Source organism: Nematolebias whitei, chromosome 11, assembly GCF_014905685.2.
Source record: "Nematolebias whitei isolate Nwh7 chromosome 11, NemWhi1, whole genome shotgun sequence".
Classification (NCBI taxonomy): Eukaryota; Metazoa; Chordata; class Actinopteri; order Cyprinodontiformes; family Rivulidae; genus Nematolebias; species Nematolebias whitei.
In genome coordinates, this window is record NC_056508.1 from 46,480,800 (window position 1) to 46,504,708 (window position 23,909).

General features: G+C 43.7%; 1 protein-coding gene across 1 annotated transcript in view; it reads left to right on the plus strand.

Annotated features, from left to right (window-relative positions):
- The window catches only part of prkcz (protein kinase C, zeta), a gene marked incomplete in the record, with an annotated part of 124,479 nt that overhangs the window by 40,634 nt on the left and 59,936 nt on the right, over positions 1–23,909 (plus strand). The window contains 1 exon segment of the mRNA XM_037685061.1: positions 16,740–16,825. Coding sequence (XP_037540989.1) covers positions 16,740–16,825 — 86 coding nt within the window.

Genomic DNA, 23,909 nt, shown 5'->3' on the forward strand with positions numbered 1-23,909 from the left:
TGTCCCTGTGATGGACTGGAGACCTGTCCATGGTGTCCCTGTGATGGTCTGGAGACCTGTTCAGGTGTCCCCCACCTTTCACACAGTAACTGCTGGACATGGGCACCAGTGACCCAAAAAGGAAGAAGTGGTTAAAGATGATGGATTGATTAATTGATGGATTGATTAATTGATTGATGGATTGATAACGATATAATTTAAGTACACAAACACCGACTCGTCTAAACTTTGTTTCCCAGAACTACTGAACAACTTCTGCACATCAGCCTGACTTGTCGTTGTGGCCGCGGTGCCTCAGTGGTTTTTAAATCCTAAGCCTGCAAGTTCAAGCCCAGGTGTCATCAGGAAACTCACGAACCGTTTCCAAATCTGATGTGAGTTTTCTTGCAGAAGGAGCAGCCACAACATTTAGAGCTCTCCTGTTCCAAAGTTCAGTCCGACCTGAGCTGCCTGATGCCTCTCCGGGTGTTATCGCGCTGATTATCCAGCTGATGTGCAGGAGTGTGATTCTTTACACTCGTGGTGCAGCTTGAAGACAGAAACGGGAACGCTGGGGGAGTAAGACGTGTTTGAAGCAGAGGCGTCGGGCGCTTAAAGCCCTCGGTGATGAGGATGATGAAGCTGCTGCAGAGCATGAGTCAGTCTGGAAGTTCACACGTGTGATGTGCAATCGATCTTCTGGTTCTGACACCTGCTCTCTGGGCTGAGCAGACACCACAGAAGGTCTCCTGGAGTCTTGTCCATCACTTTAACCAACAGTTTAATTAAACTAAAGGGTTTGTTCAGCCTGACTGGGTGCTGCACAGATGCAGACAGAGGCAGAGCTAACAAACACCTGCACCTTCTGCTGCTACAATGATGATATTTTTACTTTTCACAGCTGCTTACAGCACGAGCAGTCTGAGAACAACACTGAATACAGGGCTGGGGTTTATAGGCACAGGCCGACGCATCGCTGAAATTAAACACCGGGCATTTCGTAAAGGGATCAAATCTGTCCAGTGGTTCATGAGAAATTATGCTAACAGCAAAATGGTGTTAAATCTAACCAATAAGGCCAAATGTTTTAAATAAAGTATTGCAGGATGTGTTGGGGATAACAGTCAACTACCGTACTTTCCGGTCTATAAGCTGCTACTTTTTTCACAGGCGTTGAGCTCTGAGGCTGAAACAGTGCTGCGGCTAATTTATGGATTGGTTTTTTATTTTCTGATGGGCTGACGAGCTTCCTGCCACCAAAAACATTTAGCTTCGTCACACTAGGCGCTCAGATAGTTGCCCAATACACGTCTCTCTTGGGGGGTGGGTCCTCGTGACTCGCACAGGCCGAGTGAACCCCACAGATCTTCATTCAGCCTTTATTTCTACAGGTTAGTCTCATTGAGCCTCGGGGACTCGTTTACAAGAGAGACATGGTTTAACAAAGACTCATGACAACAGTGGACAATCATAAAACAAAGCATGAAATTTAGAAGAATAAATGAAAGAAAAATTAAAGAAAATTGTATTAAAAACAAAACGACTAGATTGTAAGGCGATACAGAATACTAGAAAACTAAAAACAGGAACATGTCTGTGTTGGTTTTTGCCATGAACTTAGCAGATGTTTGAAACCACGTAGAGAGGTCAAAGGTCGAGAGCTTCAATTGTTTTTACAAGATATTCCAGGAAACAAGAGCGGAGTAGGAGAAGGTCCTTTTGTCTAGTTCAGTCCTCACTGAGGGAACACTGCAGGTAATGATGTCCTGAGAGCGCACGCTGTAGCTGCACTCACTCAGAGACATGTAGGAGGAGATGTATGAAGGCAGCAGACCAGGAAGTGATTTAAAGATGAAAATATACCAGTGGGAGAGTCTGTGAAGTTAATGATGACCAGTTAACCAGTGGATACTGGGTGCAGTGATGGGCACGTTGGTTACAGCCAGTTATGAATCTTAGTGCACCGTGATAGACAGCATCCAACATCTGCAGCATCCAACATCTGCAGCATCCAACATCTGCAGGGTGCTTGTAGGAGTGTTCATGTAAATAATGTCACTGTAATCAATGGAGGGAAGGAAAGCCAATGAGGTAGTCTCATTGAGTCATGAGGACCCACCCCCCCAAGAGAGACTACTACCTCTATAAATAAAGGTAAAAAAAAATCTGACCAATGAAATTACGGAAGAAGTCACAGTCGAACCAATGAAACAGGAAGGAGAGAACAGGTGGGTGTGGGTGTGGGTGTGGGGGTGGGGGTGGTGTTCTTTATTTAAAATATGGCTTTCAGACATCTGAGTCCGGTGCAACCAATAAACAGAATACATGAGTTTGTCTAAGAAGAGCAAAGTTTCTGAGCTGCAAGAGCAAACAGCTGATCCACCTGAAGACACATCTCACATCACATCCAGACATTTGGTCCAACAGTTTTTAATAAACAGATGTCTTGGTCCTTCAACCACTTCTGATCTTACTTTTAATAAATACAGAAATCATGTAAATAAGTTAGTTTAGCCTAGCCTCGGGGGAAAGCTGCATTCCTCCGTGAATCTCATCAGCAGACCTGAAACGTTCAGCTGGAGGAGATTTATCTGGACGAAGGCGGTTTGTTGTTCTGTAATCGGACTCTGACGAGCCGATCCTCGTAAAAAGAAGCCAACGCCAGAGAAATGAGCCTTTTCTGCAAAAATAAAGTGTGAACTCTGAGCGCTGAAGAAGCTGAAACTGAGTCGAAACGAGCTGAACAGAAGCTGAAATTATTCCAAAGTATCCAAAAGCTCAGATTAGGAAAAACCATAGGTATGAACAAACTAGCCAAACATTAGCTAAAAGCTAAACTTAGCAAAACAATAACTAAAAGACAGTAAACTGTTGATAAAAGCTAAACTTCACTAAATTGTAGGCTAAACCTAAAATTAGCTAAATAGTCGGTAAAACCTAAAATGTCCAACACATATTTTAAAACTAAATGAGAAAAACCATAGCTGAAAGCTAAAAAAAAGTTTAAAGTTGCTAAAAGCTAAAAAAAAACAAACATGTAAAACAATATAACAACAACAAAAATTTGTATAAGCATCGTTCAAACTGTAGCTTGAAGTAAAATTTAGCAAAACAAACTAAATTTTAAATCTAAGAAGAGTAGCTAAAAGCTAAATGTAGCTAAATATTTGCTCAAAACTAAATGCAGAACTTGCTATCAATCTAAAATTAACTAAATTGTAGCTACAAGCTGTATGTAGCAAAAGTGTATCTAAAATTAGCAGGATAGTAGCTAAAAGTATCAGAAACAGAAGTTTCACTGTCACTCACTCGGAGCAGACGGTGAGCGGTTCTGTTGGGCTTTGAGCGGCTTTGATTCCTCACAGTGGAGATAAAAGTGTTTATAAATAAAAACTGTGTACTTGGAATTACCAACAGAAGGATCCAGTTTTGTGCAGCGTAAACGTAGACCAGAGATGATTGGAAACTCTTGAAACGTGTGAATGGAACGCTCCACCAACATCAGTCTGTTCAGGTTTGTGCTGTTTGTTCTGTGAAAAGAACTCAACTCCAGCCTCCTTTTTGTCTCTCTGCCTATTTTTACTAACTGGGTTAGAAGTAAACCTTTAAGTAACGAGGCGGCTGTCGTATCCGGGCTGAATTTGGGTCATATCACGCTCCAGATGAAGGAACAGTTCACTTAGGAACGAATGATTCAAACATTGTCCTGACCAGTTCCTCTCGGACAGATCCTTCTTCTTACACTGGAAAGAACCCATTAGAGCTTTGAGAACTGGGCTTTGGTTGGTCTTATGGATCACGGTGCTCTTCAGCTGATGGGCTGGCTGTGCAGCCGAGGACTCTGAGATCCAGACCTCCTTTACAAAAGACCTTTGTGATCTCAGTGGGATGTGCCTGGTTAAATAAAGGTCAATAGAGCTCGTGCACGTGATCCGTCTGGTTCCAGACAACTCAACTGCAGCATTTAGGACTTCAGATGTTGGTTTCAGCACCGCACGTTACTTTCCTTTAATCCTCAAATTGTCCTTTAACCCTTTACCACCTAAGCCTCAACATTTCTACCTGGTAGTCTTTTAACAACCGTGTCGTCAGCGACACGTTCGTAACAAATGAGTTAAATTTATGGCAATAATTGACCACTTCATACAACTCCTGGGGGGAATAAATCATATTTTTCCACTTTAAATTAGTCATTCTTTTAAAAGCATTTATTTTGTTTTGCTCCGTACTGCCAAACTACAACAATTTTATCAGACGAGATGAGAGACCGGACCCCACAGGAAACTCCATCCATGAGGGAGGCGCTCTTTTCCAGCCTGGCCGGTGATGTTCGTGTCTTCACATGTAACAGACCAGCAAGCGGGCTAATATAACAGTCTGAAGTGGAGAGATAGAGATAAAAAACATCACAACTGAAAGAAACACATTATTTTACGAAACGACAAGCAGGAGACCAAACTATGCATTTATAATGGGTTTCAATGGGGTCAATTTGTTCCCCATGAAATGCTAAAGGGCGTGTCAGGGAGTTTATGGAGCATTGCAAACAGTGCTGATAAAGTTAAAACAAGTTTAATTAATTAATTACATTTTTTTAAGGATTTGTCAGGAATGGTTGTGTTTATTAACATCAACAAGCTGAAACTAAAAATAAAATAGATAAAAACATGAACTAAAATAAATAAAATGTTCCTGACTAATCTAAGTACTGTTGAAGTATAAGAAAAAAATAAAATAATTATTAAAAAATTCTGGATTTTTATCATTTAATCAATCCCGTATTTTTAAACTCTTTTCATTTCATTTGTCAAACTTCCACAAGTTCCACATCATCTGCATAAAATGTCAATTGTTGCATCATACGGTCTTTGTGAGACTCGTTGGCATCCAAGGTGGGTTTTTATTTTTATTTTTATTCGTCCTCCCTGAAGGCCGTATAAAGCTCTTGGCAATAATAAAAGCCTAATCTCTGCACGTTGTTCCACTTGGAGCTCTCCTTGGCGCTCTTCGTGTCCGTCCCGCCTCTGCGGCTGACCTCGTTCTGCTGCGCAGCTGGATCTGAAGCCGTCGGCGTGTCCCGCTGCAGACCCCCTGCAGAGAACAGCGTCAGCACATCTGTTCAGAAGTCTAATCCACAAACGGCCGGGCTGTTGCGTAACGCTCCCACCGGACAGCGCCTTCAGCCGCCGCAAACGACCCCAACAGCAACCACCTCTGCAGCTTCCAGTGCCGAGGACACGAGCCGAAGCTGCTGCCTGAACCCGGGTCGGGTTTGAGTCCTACCAGCTGAACTGACCTGGTTTCAGCTGCCTCCCCTGTGGCATTCCCTCTTTTCCTTTTATTAAACCCACCCTCACATCTCTGTGTCCTTTCTTTTCAATAACACTTGGCTCTCTCTTTGCTTTCGCAGCTTTTTGTTTTATTAGTTTTTCTGTTTTCGTCTGCGTTTCTCTGCTCGGTGGACCTCACGCCTGACCGGGTCACCTTGCTGTCCCCGGCTGACAATCTGAAACGAAAGCGTTTTGATCTTCTATAAACCAGCTACGGAACAACAACCACCAGAGATATATAACCTGCTGCAGATGTTGTGAGCTGGAGGACCTGGACTCGCCAAACGTTTGTGTGTTTGGTGAGTTCCTGCAGATTGTTCTGGCTCGGGCTGAGCCCAACAGAACCGTGAAATTCAGTCTGTGTTGGGACATTTGATATCCGGCGGAGGTGTGTTTACACCACTTCAGGGTGGTCACTGTAGGACATTTCTCTCCACAAAGGAGCATTTGTTATTTTTAGATTAGATTTTTGAATCCACGTGAAGTGTTTGATTTTTGAAGAAAAGCTGCTTTGTGGCAGCTAGCCATGAAGGAAACAGAGCTTTTAGCTAGTGTGTCTGTTAGGGCATTAACAGAGTACTCGAGTAATCTACACATCGATTGCTAGGACATCTATCGAGGTTAAAAATGTAAAGTCGAGTACCCGTAGTGACGCCATATTATGTGACCACCGTATGACCGTAGGGGGCGGTGTTGCACTGTTGCAGGTCACAGAGTATGGTGTAACACCGGGTCCAATCCACCAGAACCAGAACCAGTTTCGGTTTAAGTTTCGTTTTTGACGTGCTGCACGTTTCTTCACGTTTGCAGTTTAATAATAATAACTAATAGTTTAGTTTTTTTTTGTGACTTATTTGCAGTATGATAAATGGTAGGGGCATAATATACGCTCCCAATGTTTTGTTGGTCTTTTTTTTGTAAATGATTACCTTTTTTTGGCGGTTTTATTTATTTATTTATTTTTGTATCTTGAGATCTATGACGTCATCAAATACTCGAGTTCTACTCAGGTTTTATTGTGTTGATGTCGAGTTCAAAAGTTATGTACTCATTCAACACCTAGTGTCTGTGTTGCGTGCTGCTAGCGTAGCGCTACATCAATGCTGGCAGTTGTCGACGGGGTGGGGGGAAGGCAGGGTGCTCGGTTCTGTTCTTGGTGCTTGGTTCTGTAGCATCTTAGCTAAAATGTCTGTATTGCACACTGCTAGCTTAGCGCTACGTTAGTGCCGGTAATTGTCGACTAGGGTGGGGGGAGGAGACCGCATTGTGCCATGCTCTCGTTGTTGATTTATGCAGGTAAACTTAGATGTTTAACAACCTGCTAAAATACACCAGAACGCAGGAAATGGCATCTCGTTTATCCAAAATTTCTGGGGGAGAACCCCCAGACCCCCCCACCAATGTGTCCCCCATCATTAGAAGAGCTTCTAACGCCAGTGCTCCAGGCAATAACTCCACCATGTAAAGAGATGGTTTGTTATTTTGTCTTGGCTACTCCCCCCCCCAGTGGAGAACACCTTTACATAATCGGTTTGTGTTTTTGCACTTCTTTCAGTCAGAGCGAGTGAACGGCGTCTCCCGTTTGCTCCTGGAAGCACAGATAAAGGAAAGAATGTCCTGAAGGTTGCTGCGATAACGCAGCGTCCAGCCTGGAGAGGAGCCTTCCCTCGTCACTGCTGAAGAATGCAGAAAATGCTTACACAACCTCCCTGCTGTTGCAACGCCGGCTGGCGACGAGAGGCACCAACGGGTCCAAGTTTGTGTTGGGCCGACAGGCGGCGAGGGAGGGAGAGATTCGAGCGAGCCCGTCTTAAATCGACGTGTTCATGGTGGAATTTATGAGGCTTAATCATCTTGTCAGTGAAGGGATTTACAATTTTCTTTAACACAGTTTCACTTTCAATTTGGTCCGAGTAAACGGGAGCATCTCTGTGTCCGGCCAGTCTTAGGGTTGAGAGTTGACCAGACGAACCGACTCGTTCCTTTGATGCGTGATCGGATTGGGACGTGGGGAAACTGGAAGCTAGGTCAAAGTCATCGTCCCTCTGTTGTTCAGTGCAGACCTTCCTGGGGGGTTCGTAATTCAGTGGAGCACATCGTTCTGCGAGGAGAGACCAATGAAAACAAGATGGCCGATATTTTTCTGTGATTTGATATGATTTTTTTTTTTGTGAGTTGTAATTGAATTGATCTTATATTCTTCAAATCTTAAGATCTGTTTACAACTTCAGCTTCTTTCAGCTGTCCTGTGCAAATTTAAACTTTTTTCAGCTACTTTCAGCTGCTTTCAGCTGTTTTTTTCAAGTGTTTTGTGCTCCTTTCATGTTCTTTCTGCTAACTACATTTTTATGCTTCTTCTAACTTGTTTCTGCTAATTTCAGCTTGTTATGCTCCTTTTAGTTTATTTCTGCAAGTTTACACTTTTCTACTATTTCAGCTACTATTTAGCTGTTTATGATCATTTTATCCTTTTCAGCTAATTCCACTTTTTTAATAGCTTGTTTCAGCTCTGTCCGCTTCCTTCTGGTAGTTTAAACTTCCTTCTGCCTTTTCAGCTACTTTGTTTTTTGGTCATTTCAGCTTTTTTAGCTAATTTCATAATTCTTGTGCTCATTTCTACTAATGTATACCTGATTCAGCAAATATGTGTTCTTTCTACTTCTGCTAATTGAGGCATGTTATTTGGTTTCAGCTACATTTCAGCGCGTGTTTAGCTAATGTAAGTTAAGCTAAGTACGGGGAGCGGTGGTGCAGAGGGTAGAGAAGGTGGGCCTGTGATTGGAAGATCGCCGGGTCAACTCCCAGTACCGACAACATCAAAATGTGGGTGGGATAGGTGAAGCACCCACACCCTCGACCCTCATTTGTCCCACTCTGGGCCCTTGAGCAAGGCCCTTAACCCCCACCATCTGCTCCCCGGGTGTCCTGGATGCAGCTCTCTGCTCCACTCAGAGGCTGTGGTAGCTCGGTGTCTGTGGTCGCATCAGGAAGGACGTCTGGCGTAAAAATAATTGCCAAGTTTTTATGTGAATTAGATCACTGTGTCGACCCCTGAAGAAGGGACCATCCATCCATCCATCCATCCACCCACCCATCCATCCATCCATCCATCCATCCATCCACCCATCCATCCATCCATCCATCCATCCATCCATCCATCCATCCACCCATCCATCCATCCACCCACCCATCCATCCATCCATCCATCCATCCATCATCTTTACCCACTTCTTCCTTTTCGGGTCACAGGGGTCACTGGTACCCATATCTAGCTATCACTGTGTGAGAGACGGGGGACACCCTGGACAGTTCTCCAGTCCATCATGGACACTTGGACATGTCTCCAGTCCATCACAGAGACACATTGAGACAAACGAGACAAACAACCATTCTCTCTCTCTCACCTAGGGACAATTTAGAGTTACCAGTCAGTCTAACATGCATGTTTTTGGCCTGTGGGAGAAAACCGGAGCACCCAGAGAAAACTCACGCGGCACGGAGAGAACATGCAGAAACGCTGGCCGGGATTTGAACGAGGGCAACCTGCTCGCTCTACCAACTGAGCCACCGTGCTGCCCAGGTAGCAGCATGACATGAAGCAGCGCTGCAGCTAAAAATAGATCAGGTTTATATTCAGGTTAAATGTGTAGAGCGCAGAGGAGGCTGCTGCTCAATTCACAGACACTTCTGCCATCTTGTGGACGAGAAGCTGAAACTGCAGCTCTGATGCAGATGAAAAGAAGAAGAAGAAAAACTGGGTCATGTGGTTCTGTGTCTTTAGTGTGGAAGCGTTTGTGCAGATCAGACGTAGGGTAAGGTCGTTTTAGAGCTGGTGGACATTTCTGTAGGGGAGGCTGCGGTTGGTGTGGCAGGAAGCTGAAGCGGAGCAGCTCCGGGGAGATTTAACTGGAATCAAGGAGGAGGAAAGCCAAGCAGCTCGATGAGCGCAGGATGAAGAGGAGGAGATTGACAGGAGATCCAGAGTATGAAGGAGCGGCCCACGTTTAGCAGGAGGGATGCTGCTCACGCTGCTGTTCTACTTTCGAGTCAAAGGTTTGGATGATTCTGTAAACTTTCTGCACTCTGAGCTCTCTGAGGTGGGTTCAGGACCGCTTCGCTCCTCTGGGCCGGGTGCCTTCCTGTGAAGAAAAGGTTCTCCGAATGAACAACACTAAAGTGAAAACGCTGAATGACTGCTGAAGAAGCAGATACTGAGTTTTTAAAGCTTAAAGAAGAATGAGGCTAGCTAAACGTCAAATAATACTAAGTTGACTTGACAGCAGCTAAAAGCAAAAAAGGCTGACTTCTAGCTACAAACCATTATCATAAAAAGCTAACTAGAAGCTAAAGTAGCAAATTACTAGCTATAAGCTAAAGGTAGCAACTGGTTAGCTATAAACTAAAAGTAAGAAAACAAAGTTGAATTGACATCAGTTAGCTATAATACCAAAAGATTAGCTAATAGTTAATGGGAAAAGCACAAGCTAGAAGCTAAAGTAAAGTGCTATGATGTCATCAGTGTATGTTCTCATACAATGGCAAAATTATTTCTCTGCATTTAACCTATCGCACCTGAGATGCACTCAGGTGGAGCAGTGGGCAGCTGTGTAAGGAGCAATTAGCAATCAGGTGTCTTGCTCAGAGACACCACGACATGCGGGAATGGCTGGGGATCGAACCTGGGACTTTCGGGTCCTGAGTCGGCTGCCCTACCTAAGTAGCAAAACACTAGCTAGAAGCTAAAGGTAGCAAATAGTTAGCAATAAGCTAAAAGTAAAAAAAAGGCTCATCAGATAAATAATGGCTTTAGCTGACTTTTTCTGTATGTGGATGTTTCTGTTCAGTGCCCTGAGATGACTTCTGTTGTGACTTGGTGCCGTTATATAAATAAACTGAATTTAATTTAATTCAAAACACTAGTTTGAGTCTAAAGGTAGCAAACGGTTAGCTATAAGCTAAAAGTAACAAAACAAAGCTTAATTGACATCAGTAAGAAGCTATAAGTACCAAAAGGTTAGCTAACAGTTAATAGGAAAAAGCTAGCAAAAAGTAGAAGTAGCAAAACACTAGCTAGATGATTGATGTAGCAACAGCCCAGCTAAAAGTGTAAAGCAACTAAAAACTAGATAAAAGCTAAAAATAACACTGGCTAGTTAAAAGTTTCAAAGACTAACTAGAAATAACAAAAGTCTGGCTGAAAGTAGCAAAATGGTTGCTTAAAGCTAAACGTAACAAAAGGCTAACCAAAACATGAAGGTAACCAAACAATAGCTTAAAGCTAAAAGTAGCATAACTCATTCAACCTTTATTTATACAGGTCAGTCTCATTTGTCAGCATAAGACAAAAACAGAGCCAGCAGCCGAAGCAGATTTTGAAGAGAACAAAGTTTTTGACACAAAGAGTTTTATGTAAGTCCATGTATTTCTTTGGGGAAAATATTTGTAAATAAAAGTAAATATTTAGAACAAACAAACAAACATAGCACCCGTCTCGTGGATGAGCTGGTTGTTTTTGTGTTGGAAGGTGAACCCTTGATTCAATCTGAGGTTCTGAACCAGGTTTTCCAGGAGTCCCACTCAGCTCTCCTTCAACCCTCCCCCAGTCTCTGCTGCTGAGAATCACCTTCACATCATGATGCTGCCACCACCGTGCTTCACTGTGGGGGTCGTTTTGGTCCTCGTTGCTGACAGCCAGAGTCCTTCAAGCAGTTTTTAGCTGTTTAGCTCTGAGGAGGCTTTTATTGAACCACTCTCAACATACAGCCCAGATCAGTGGAGGCCTGCAGTTCTGGTTGTAGACCCGGTTGGATCAGTTGTTGAACTAATCAGGCATTTTAACACATACTGAACAGAAACTCTGTCGTGGTTTGGGACAAATGGATGCAGCTTTAACTTCTTTGTACCGAAACCGGAACACATTTTAGCTGATATTAGCTGGTGTTGGTTCCGCGGCCCACTCCAGAGAAACTGTCAGACTGTGCGATGTGTTTTTGTGCACACCTCATCTCGCTGGTGTGATGGGGATGGATGTGTTACCATGGTGTCACCTAGCAGGACTGACTCATCAGCATGTGATGCTGACTCCGGTCCAGATGATCCCACTCACTGGTTTGTGTGGCTGCCGTGTGCCCTCCTACAGTTTCCTGCTTCAGAACCCCCCGACGGACCTCAAAATCCTTCACAGTCTAAATCCGGATCAAACCTTTTAACTGGAAGGCTTTTGTGATTTCACAGTCTTTGCATTGTCTTTTTTTTTTCTAGGTCTTTATCAAAGACTTTATGATTAGAGGACAAACGTTTTAATTAATGGTCAAACTAATGAAGTTAGTCGTGGTTCTGTTCGGTGTTCTTTAGCTCTAATTGCTTCGAGGCTTTTTCATGGATCCTCAAATCGTCTTTAGACAACAATAGCCTCGCTTTCTTCATTTAACGGCAGCAGGAAGTGTGTCCTGAATGTAACTTTGTAAAAGTTTCCAATGCACCTCAGTCATCTTTTATTATAAGATAATCATAGTTCAAACTCCTGCTTGAACGGCAGCAGGTGATGTGCATCCTTTTAAAGAAGGCTGGCCCTTTAATCATCTCCACTTGTTTTATTTTTCCATTTATTTTCTTGTAATCGAGGTATCTGAGGGGAAAGGGTGGGTACTGTTGGCAGCTGCTACTTTCCTGTGAGTGAGAGGAACAATGTCTGGAAGTGAGTCCGGTCTTTGGAAATGTCCCGTGTTAACAGATCTGTTAGAACCAGCCTGCCGGCCCACTGCGTTCCTCGTTGTTTCACCTACAGAACATCAACGTTCGGCCGCATGCTCCTCTTCATACCGCCAGCAGAACAAATGGCCGGACTGTGTGCAATGGCTTTAGCCTCTGGAGGTGTAGTATTTTCACTCATTCTTCTGAGAAGTGCGTTGCCTGTTTCCCTCCATCCGTTTGTCTTCTTGTTTTCACTGTGGAGGACAATGGGGCGATGAAACAGTTGGGTTCTCCTGAGGGCGGTGCTGTAATGGGTCAGCTCTCTGACGGAGTGTTAGTCAGGTACAAATGAGGTGTTGGAAGCACATCATCTGTGTTTCTGACGCGCTTCTCACCTTCAGGCAGGCAGAGATTCATGTCGAGGATCAGAAATGGTTTTATCAAGCGGTAAAAACATCTGATGCAGCCGGAGGGGGCTCACTCGGGTCTTATCATTTGTTAACAGCACAAAGAATGAACTGAGAAGGGAAATCCCACAAGTGTATTTGTCACAAGTTCTTACTGAGCGAGTTTTAGAGATGATGCCGAGGCAGTGATTCTGAGTTTACAGAGAAACTCCCTGAAGACATTCTGCTGCAGGTTTATCGTTACACGCCAAAAACGTAGCGTTCTCTGCTGCAGTTCGACCATTCGTCTACACAACAGCAGTCGTTTTCTGTGAAACTGAAGCCTTTAAACAACAAAGGCCACGCTCAATAATCCAGGTATACAATCCAACATCTTTCAGTCAGGTCATCTGGACAGTTTATGCTTTTGTGCTGAGACGTTTCGCCTTCCATCCAGAAGGCTTCATCAGTCAAGGAAACGCACAACAACACTGATTCTTCCTCCAACAGCTTACTCCAAAGTGGAACAAACCAGTTCGGCTTGTGATAAGATGGTCTGACCATTTTACAGGTAAAAATGTTATCGCCATGATGGTGATGGCTAATGATGACCAGCTGTGGTGGACACACATCATCACCTGCCTCTCATCACAGCAGGTGATAAATATGCAGTTTGTTCTTTGATGCTCTGTATTTATCATGTAGTTGGCTCTTGTCTCCCACTCCTCTTCAGAGGTCTCCCCCCTCACTCCCCCACCAGCACAGGGAGGGCAGAACATTCGGGGTAACCATGGAAACACAGCAGCGATTATGAGTCAGACGATCCCTTTCGTTTCTGGGCTCGACTGAACAGGATTAAAAGAAGTTCAGACCCCACAGAGCGGGGCTTATGACCCCCCCCCGGCTTTAAGTTTCACTTTAACTCAGAGCTGAAATGAAAAACAGAAAGATTTTAAAATCTCAAACATTTATTAAACTAAAAAGAAAAGTCGAGCCTTGACATTCATGCAACGCTCGATCTCGTGAAGCTGCTGCCGCTCGGAGTACTCCCAGCTACCGCCTAACTAAACTTCAGCTGAGCGTCTGAACAGCTGAATTATAGACACTTTTGTGTTTGCTAGTATGGATTAGCTGTAGCGGCCATCTTGAACCTGGTCGACTTGAATTCATGAGTCGTAGATGAGCATCCAGTGACGGTTTCTGAGAGCTTCAATGAAATCTAAACACAGGTTCGTTAGTTATTTTAAATTGATTAATTTAAAGCTGTTTATTTGTTTTCTAAGGTCAGTCCACTGTGGCGGCCATCTTTAATTGGATTGGTTCCAATAGTTAATCAGTCGTGGATATACTTTTAACGATTACTCCATGAAACTTTTGTTAAAATCTGTCCTGTAGTTCATAATATAATCTGCTAAGAGGCAGAACTGAGCCCAAATATTGAATGAAAAAAACAACAAACTAAAATATTTCACTATCTGTAAACATTCAAATTATGTGTTGGGATCAGTCTCAGCTACTGCACTCTAAAATGCGTTGTGGCTGCCATCTTGAATTGTTTATCTCCATTAATCAATTATAGATGTCCATCCGATGATTAAGGCGGACGTGACTCGGTGTTTAGAGCGGTCGTCCTCTAACGAAAGGGTCGGAGGTTCGATTTCACCAGTTCACTGTCACCTGTCGAAGTGTGGGCTGAACCTCTCGTTGTATCTGATGTGCTGGTGTTTGAATGTGCACTCATTAGTCTCTATAGAAAGATTTATTCACGTTGGCGTGTAGAGATGTCGTAGACTGCTGTATGAATGTGTGTGTGGATGGTGAAGGCACAGGTTGAGTTGTATATCACTTAAAAGGTGCCATGCTATGCTAAATACAGTTAATTTACCATAGCTGTGTAAGTTTCATTAAGATCCTTTATCTGGTTCATGAAACATTTTACTGACAGACAGACACAGAAACTGTCAATTATGATGTCATCATACATTCTGACAAGAGTTACAACATACGACCCGAGGATCAAGTCTCAGGTGGTCTGCTGAGATACAGGCAGCTATAGCGCCTTGATAGAAAAATGAGCAATTATTGGATTTTGTCACTTCCCCTCCCGTTCTCAGGGGTCCCAAACACGGAGCTGCCCACGTGTGGAGCAGAGGGCTGCCATCTCGAGGGAGCAGCTGGATTTTGTCAGAATATGATGCATCTTTTCTATAGGTCCTTGAACAAACTGTTTAAAATATAATCATGAAAAATGTTTTGAAGCACGTTTCTGAGCAGTACCAATGACAAACATTGATTGATTTTGAGCAGAGAGGTTTCCTCTTCCAAATGATATCCAGACATCAATTAATACGTTAAAATGGGATTTATTTCCAGGGGTTATCCAGATTAACAGACAAATCAACCCACATTTCTGGAGCCACTCGTGATATCAGTATGATCCAAGTTTCATAACGTGTAACTTAAAAAAGCAGGAATCTGAAAATGTGCTTTTAGTTTGACCGTATCTGGTTTAACCCCCGACCTGATGCGATGAATCGCACGCTGACTCTTAGGTTTTCCTCTGCAGCTCGTACTGACGGTCTGACATTGTGTTTAAAGATTTGTCTTTATGCCTGTAATAGGAGAATAACTTTTGTTTGTGGCAGAAATTGATCTAGGAACAATATCTCTGATCAATAAGTGCAATAAATATAGTGTTTTGCTTTTTAACTTGTTGTTACATACGGAGACGAAAGCTAAGCGCTGAGACAAAGATAAAAGCGTAAGTGCTCGTCTTAAAGATGATAAAAGCCCAGTGGAGTTTACCTGGAGGTGCGCTAACTCGTCCTCACATTTTCAGGATGGGAACAGCAGACGTGATGCACTTTGATAAGAAGGCGCTGCCGCCCTGACATCCTCACAGCTAGCTAATAGATGGTGGAGTGTACGGTAGCGCTGCCATGGCAACAGAGGCAAAAGATGATTGAGTGATGGCGGTTAGCACTGCCACACCCATCAGCAGAGCAGCCAAACACACGGGGAAACCAGAACGGACTGGGAGTGGGAACCAGGGGGGCATTCACTGATGGAGCTCAACCAACGGGTGTTTTAAGGTCCAACATGTAAACTGTGTCGTATGTGATTTATTTAAACAGCAGCAGCTTTATCCATAAAGTACTTCTGCACACATCTGCAAAAACAGGCCGGTGCGTTTCACTCAAAGTTTTTCTGCTCTGAATTAACAAAAGTAAATAAATAATGTTTGTAAGTTCTTGGAGAAAACTCTAATCCAGCTGATATCTGCCATTTATGAACCCTTCTGATGCAACAAAGTTCAGTCAGGTCCTCTGGACAGGTTCTTCTTGTTGAAATGTTTCGTCTTTCATCCAGAAGACTTCATCAGTCCAAGGAGCCACAACAAACTCAGTCGTATAAATAGCACCTTCGCATAGTGGGTGAACCAGTTTGATGGTGCTCAGATGGTTTCTGGAGTCCGCCCTCTCCCCCGCCGACTCGTTTGGGGCAGTCATGGCCAAAGTGTTTCAAAATATCAAGGTTCATGCTCAATAATCCACCGATGAACCGGCCATCAGCACGCCACCACCATGCTAACAGCTGGGAGGAGTTGTTGCTGCAGTGCATTCTGGGTAAACATGTACACTTTTGTTAGGTTTTGGTTCATCCTTCAAACGAAACTTTGCAAATCAAAGTCATGCTGCCATGTTGTTTTTAGAGAGAAGAGACTTTCTCCTGCACGCATTCTGTACAAGTCTGGACTAATTCCTCTGAGCATTGCACAGTCTGACCTTTGGGGTGACGACGTTCACTCCAGGGCAGATCGACAGCTTTCCTAAATGTTTTCCACTTGTGAGTAATTGTGGCGGCAAACACTTCAGGAGCTGTCTTTGAGCTAGACTAATTACATTGAATCCCCTCGTTCTTCCAGTCAAAGCACCTCTGTAAACATCTGTTCTTATTCATAGTTGGTCAAATAAGAAAGTTTCTGTCTCTGGAGGTTTCAGATGTTAAAGCAACAATGAATCGTAGTAAACTGGTGCAGAAGTTATTTCCATCATTTTAGCATCTTGTTAGATGAGATGACTGAGTTACTCCATGTTAGTGAGTCAAATATCAAAGCCCACATTAAATTAATACTTTGACATGATTTGTTTTATAGTTTCATATGAACAGAAGGTTTTAAGGAGAGCTGAGAGGTCTGTTCTTACTGTTGTCTCCTCATTTGTACTCGGAGCCTCGGGATCTTCACCTCATCTTCTCACTCGCTCACATCTGTCTCCTCTCTTTACGAAGCCCATCTCCTCATTAGACCCCCACCATGCTGCTGCTCTTCAACTGTTCCTCCCTCTTCCAGAGTCGATCTATCGCCGCGGGGCCAGAAGATGGAGGAAACTCTACCGAGCCAACGGACACCTCTTCCAGGCCAAACGCTTTAACAGGGTGAGTCGCAGCTTACTGACGTTTGCTCTCATCCGAGGAGAACACGCAGCAAAGCTTCTGCGGGCGTCAAGGACTCACTAGAAGCTGTTTTTACGGGATTCAATTTGATCTGCACAACCAAGCCCTGAACAGTACTGGAAACCTCATGGACTGTACCAAACACACTAAAATATGCAGGAAACCGTTGACAAAAATAGATGATTAGGGATCAAGGGTATAAAACAAGTGGACCTCGTGAGACCTGAAGTTCTCAAAAGCACAAAATTACGAGTTGCATTAAAATGTTTCTCTTGCAACCAGACATGATGGAATGACGTAACAAATAATTTGCTGAAAAACAAAACGTCCAGTGACCCAGAATATGATAAGTCACTGGTTGCTGTGGTGATTTCCACCTTTTCCTGCCAGACGGAGCAGAAGTACGGACCGAAAAGTAAGCCTCAAACTAAAAGTCTGTCTTAAAAAGTTATAAGTCAAGAGCAGTTTATTCAGGAATGTAAGACTTTGCGGCTCACAGTTCCACAACAATATATACACTTATTGATTCATTACAAGGGCACAAACACAAATAATTATTACCCACAATTTTAAAGGAGGGCGCCCGCCCTGTCAACAGGACCGAGCACCTTCCTGATCTCCAGTACTTCAGGGAACAACACGTAGCCGTATCGTAAAATAAAGACTGCGGACAAAAAGACTTGTGTTCGACGTAATGTTTTTATGCTGTTAGTGTATATTTAGCTGATGTTTTTCTTAGCTCATATCTTAGATGTTATCACTGTTTTACATTTTATTGTGGGATGTAACTGGGACCCTGCGTACACAATCTCGTTCCACCACATGTACCACATGAGATGCGAATGACAAATAAATCTCTGCGACTGTGAAAATGAAGTGGTTCTCATCTTCACCAGCTTCAGCTCCAAGGACAGGTTCATCGTATCAACACAGCTGCTCGTCTCCAGGTATATAACTACACCTGCCACTGTCACCGGCTGGACCATGTGCTGAACATCTTAACAGCATTATAATAATAATGACTCATAGTTATTACTATTAAAGTTATAAATAGTAATACAAAGAAGTTATAGAACTATAAGTGACAGAAGCAGTGATGTAAACACACGTTGTGGAGGAAGGTAAACATGTCTGCAACTTATTTTATGAACTGTATCATTAGTCTAAAAGTTGTGAGACTAAGAAGAGTTTGTTTCCAAGTCTTTAGGAAATTTTAGGAGCCATTCAAATGATAGGTGCAAGTGTTGTCGCCCATGAATGCGTCCATTCATTTGCAGCTATTTAAAGAGCTCGTAGAGCACTTAGGGAATGGGTATCTTGCTCAAGGACACCGTAACATATGGGCATGGATGGGACTTGAACCTGCAACTTTCCAGTCCTAAGACGACTGCCCCACCTCACACAATATCTTTTGTAATGTTTCATCCTGTTTCTGCACTTCCTGAGCTCCTAAATAGGATTTTTTAAAAAAAATCAGGTTCTAAAGTGAAAAACTCTTGAAACTCCACCCTGGTGTTTTCATTTAGACGGCCAACCTTTAGAAAACAATGATGTCATCGCCCCACCTCTAATCTAACCTACGACACAATTGCACACTCTTCTTCTGTTTCTTGTGTTAACGTTATTGTGCAAATCCGACTGTGTTTCCTGTTTTTAGTGTGTTTTTGTGGCAGCGTTACAGCGCCACACACAGGCCTGGCATAGTTACTGCAGTTACCGTTTAATTCTGCACTGATTCTGTTTCTGAGAGTGGGATCATCTTTTCTCGATTACAACCTTAATTTACAGTGTCTGAGGGCTTCACTGGGTAATATTGACTTTGGTCAAGACACAAACATCTTGTTTTGATCAACAGACAGGATATTTTCCATCTCGTTTTTTAATTTTAAGCAGTTTTTTCTACGTGCGCATACACAGATCACTAAACAGACATTTGTCCCGCTCAAATCTGTAATAACTTTTTATTAAAAACTACAAACTTTCCCTAAGGCCCTGTTTACACGCTGCACTTTTAGTGAAACCGAAGCTTTTCTGCCGAGGTTCGGCTGTTCGGATACACAACAGCCCTCATTCTCTCTGAAACTCAAGGTTACTGAATCAAGGTCTCACAGTGGAGGAATTTAAGGAAAAACCGTTGCAGACATGCGCAATACTAGTCTGCAGAAGTGAAGTCGCACATGCACACTTTAGACGGCTGCAGTCCAGATTTTCTACATTAACAACATTTACGATAAATGACAGAGATCAAAGCGTTTTTATTTTGTGCTACTCACCCGTTTTCTGAATGTCGGAGCCAACCAACAACATCCTCGGTCCAAAGGGACGTTCCTGTATTCACCAGTTTGGATGTAACTGTGTTCGTGCAGACACTGCACGCACAATTCATGCTGCTGAGCCTGACTTTAGGGTTGCCAGATAAAGATAATAAAGTGTTTTTTGCCCCCTCTGTTTCTGTGCACATGACCAAACACAACAAACACCTCATCTTACAACATCCTCACTCGGCATATATGACAGTTGGAGTCAAAATACTAAAATTTTAAAGCAACACTGCAGCAGTTGAGCTTTTTTTTATTTATCTGGCAACCCTGCCTGGCATGGAAACTACAACGTTTTCATGCAAATGTGTCAATAAACATTGAAAAAAACATTTCTAGAAGTCGATATTGTGTAAACGGTTACAAGAAGGTTAAACGTCTTTCTCTGCTCCTCGTTATTTCTGTCCAGGTCAGTCACAGGGATGTACGGTAGCCCTGAAAGTAAAAAAATGAAATGAAACTGGGGTGGTCAGGTTCTGTAACGACCCGGCGCGCCTTTAATGTGTGCACAGTTTGTGAACCATCGTGTTAAATCTGTGCTGAACGTCTTCCTGTTTTCAGTGTTCAGTCTGTTGAACAGCAAGTCATGAATTCACTGCAGTTAAATAATAAATCACAGGTGATCAAGTGCGTTGATAAATAATTCACGCTGTCCTGGTCGTGGCTTGTTTATCCGCTGCCTCGTCTCCGTACCTGAGAGGAGGCTTTAATCATTTCCCTGCCAAGATGTTAACGCTCTCCTTCTTCGCATCAAGCAGCGTTTAAGTGTTTTTATTCCACTCCAGAAGAAATGCGTACAGAGCTGCCAGGCCGTGATGTGATTTCTCTGAAGGAAGGAGATCAGGTTCTACTGCTGCTGAACCCCGGCCTCGTGTTGCCGTTGTGGGTTGTAATAGCTGCATTAGCTTTAGCTCGGCTAAGCTGACGCGTCACGTTTTGTTTAAAGGTGTTCATAGCTGATGGTGATGATGGTCAGCTGAGCTGTTCCCCTCCTCACGGTGAACCATGGTGGGAGTCTTAAAGTCTGGATGTAGAGCTGAGTGCTCTGATGTCACGCTGACTCAGCACTTCTCCATCTCCTTCCTGGTTGTGGTTTTTAACCATTGAAGCTCTTTGGGAACAACCTACTCGGTAAAACACGACTGTTTGCAGAAATAAGGAATTGGAAACAAATTAGAAATCTGAGCAGCTCCTCCTGTAATTGATACAACTCAGACCCTCGGAGTTCAGTTTAACTGATCACTTTCCTTGTTTTTTGGATCTGTGGAACTGGGAGTGTTTTCCTCAAGGGGAGGAGTTTAATTATCGGGGCGTCTTGTTCCTGAGTGATGGTAAGATGGAGCGGGAGATAGATCGACGGATCTGGACCTCGTCCTCGGTAATGGGGGTGTTGCTTTGGTCAGTTGTGGTGAAGAAGGAGTTGAGTTGAAAGGCAAAGCTCTGTATTTACTGGTCCGTCTCCATTCCAACCTGTTTCCCGTAACCTGTTTCTCTTGGGGTCAACCAAGGAGGGTGGCCCACCCTTTAAGCCCAGACATAAGATGTCCAACACGATTCACCCCGAGGAGGGGAAATGCTCATGAAGACTCATAAAGACGTGCAGACAGTATGTCTACAACTGATCAACCTTTGTAGTCAAACCTGTTCAAGATGGCCACCACAGCTTACTGACCTTAGAAAACACAAACATGCCTATAAATTAGTTAGTTTTAAAGATTTTGAGCTAAAATTTGATGTGGTAGTTGCTGAGAGTCGGCCCAAGCAAATACTTTGAGCAGGATAGCTTCAGACATCACACAAGATGGCGCATAATGTTATTTCTAAAGATTGACCAAAAACGTTGTCATTCCTCTGCACAAGATGATCTTGGTTTAGATCTCTGGTATGAAAGAAAGCGAGAGGTTTTCATTTCTGTCAGGAATTCTGGGCCTGGGGGTGGAAACATCATACACCGTACTTTCAAGGTGCTTTTGTGCAAAGGGAACAGGACGACGGCACTATATTGAAGGGAGGATGGATGGAGTCGTGTGTCGTGAGATTTTATCCAACAACCTCCTTCCCTCAATAAGAGCATTGAAGACGGGTCGTGGCCGGGTCTTCCAGCATGACATTGACCCGAAACACAGCCAGGACAACTAAGGAGTGGCTCTGTAAGAAGCATTTCAAGGTCCTGGAGTGGCCTGGCCAGTCCAGGACCTGAACCCAACAGAAAATCTTTGGAGGGAGCTGAAACTCAATGCTGCCCAGTGACAGCCCCGAAACCTGAAAGACCTGGAGAAGCTCTGTGTGGAGGCGTGGGCCAGAATCCACTGCAGTGTGTCCAAACCTGGTCCAGAACTACAGGAAACATCTGACCTCTGTAACGGCAAACAAATGTTTCTGTACCAAATATTAAGTTCTGTTAAATACTTATTTCATGCAATGAAATGCAAATTATTTATTCACACAAAGTGAGTTCCTGGATTTTTGTTCTTGTTTTGTTTTAGATTCCCTCTCTCACAGTCGAAGTGTACCTATGATAAAACTTACAGACCCCTCTATTCTTTGTAGGTGGGAAAATTTGCTAAATCGTCAGTGTCATCATCAGGTCAAATTATTTTCTCCACCGTTTAGAGCTTTACTTCCTGACATCACTTCAGACAAAAAAAAAAAAAAGTTTTTCAAACCAGCCCCGTCGTAAAGAACACCAACAAGGCCAGGGGATAAATGGCTGTAACAAACTACAGATCATTTTGAAGCTTTTCAAATGGAGAAATAAAAAACACTGAAAATGTCCTGATTCATTTTGCCTGCAGGGGTCACACGTGGTGATTTAACATCTGGGTGGAAAAACATCGGCAAGCTGCTGGAGTGAAAACAGTTGGTCTCAAACAAACTTTCTCCAAACTGTTGAAGTTTCTGTCAGTTTAAACTCAAATCAGACTTTTTTATGTTTTACTTGATGTTTTTTCTCACTGTTGATCATGGTTCGTGTTTTGTAAATGTGCACTCAGAGTTTAAAGCACGAAGCGTGTTTGTTGTTTGTTGCCCGGTCGCTTCAGTCTCCGGATGTTTTCTGACTGTTGTTCTGGCAGCTTCCAGGCTTCTGGTTGCTTCACGCTTCCACCCTCAGCATATCAAACAGTGGAAGAAGTAGGTCACATTTCTCCTCCCTTCTATCACTTTATCCCTCTTTGTCTCAGTCTCCACACCTTCATCCTCTTTCTTTTCCTCTTCCTCTCCATCTCTCCCTGGTGTGATACCAGGGCGAGATGCATTCCTTCAAGGAATGTTCAGTTTTTAATTTATATCTCTGTTCACTGGCTAACAGCGCGTGGAGGGGGTCTGGTTAGATGACCTCAAGGTTCTGTCTCTGCTGTTTGCAGATGATGTGGTCTTCTCATTGCTGTGATCTCCAGCTCTCACTGGAGCAGTTCACAGCTGGGATGAGGATCAGCACCTCCAAATTTGAGGCCGTGGTCCTCAGTCAGAAGAGTGGACCGTCCTCTGTGGGTTGGGAGTGAGGCGTTGCCTCAAGTGGAGGAGTTCCAGGTATCTCAGGATTTGTTTATGAGTGAGGGAAGAATGGAGCGTGAGAACACCAGACCGATTGGTTCAGTTTCTGCAGTGTTGTGGACTTTGTGCCGGTCCGTTGTGGTGAAGAGGAAGGGTTTACCTGTCGGTCTACATTTCTACCTTCACCTATGGGCTGTGCAGTGACAGAAATAATTTAATTACGTATACAAACTGTTGAAATGAGTTTTCTCCACTGGATGGCTGGACTCTCCCTTAGAGAGAGGGTGAGAAGTTCAGTTCTCCAGGGTAGACTTGGAGTAGAGCTTCTGCTCCTCCACATCCAGAGGAGACAGTTGAGGGTATCTGGTAAGGATGCTGCCTGGACGTCTCCCATTGGAGGTGTTCCATGTATGTCCAACTGGGAGGAGACCCCAGGGAAGACCCAGGACACGCTGGAGAGACTACATCATTGGAACACCTTGGAGTCCTCCCAGAAGAGCTGGAAGAGGTGGCTGAGGAGAGAGATGTCTGGACCTCCCTGCTCAAGATGCTGCCCCTGAGACCTGACTTGAGAACACGAAAAAGATGATGGATGGATGGATGGATGGATGGGTGGGTTACCTTTTGTTTTCTTCCCTCACCTCTCTCATCATCATCATCCTCACTACTTGAGGACGGATCATGCATGGAGCTCCAATCGAAGGATGCTGGTCTGTTTAAATAACGGCAGCAGCAGATGAACCACCTCACCAAGCTTCTTGATGACAGTCTTGTAGTCCATTTCAGCCTCGTACCGATCCACCATCTGGTCCCTGGCATCCTTTGACAAATTTTTGTTATGTGGTCTTCTTCATAGTGGTGAACCACAAACCAGTGCTGTGGGACAGCTGGGCATCGTGCACGTAGTGAGCGGAGTGTTGGAGTGGCTGTAACTAATCGAGTTATTTATTGATAGTCAACACAACTTGTATTATTTGTCGCAGCGGAGAGACGAGAGAAGAGAGACAAGAGAAGAGAGACAAGAGAAGAGAGACAAGAGACAAGAGACAAGAGAAGAGAGAAGAGAGACGAGAGACGAACCGCTGCACAAGTTTGAGATTAAAGAGAAAATTTGCTCCAGAGCCTCAGAGTTGGTTTGAAAGGAACGTTTGAAGTCTCGTTGAAGCCTTTCCACAGAAACGGATCAGTAACTGGGAGGCTTTGTTCTACACACACACACACACACACACACACACACACACACACACACACAC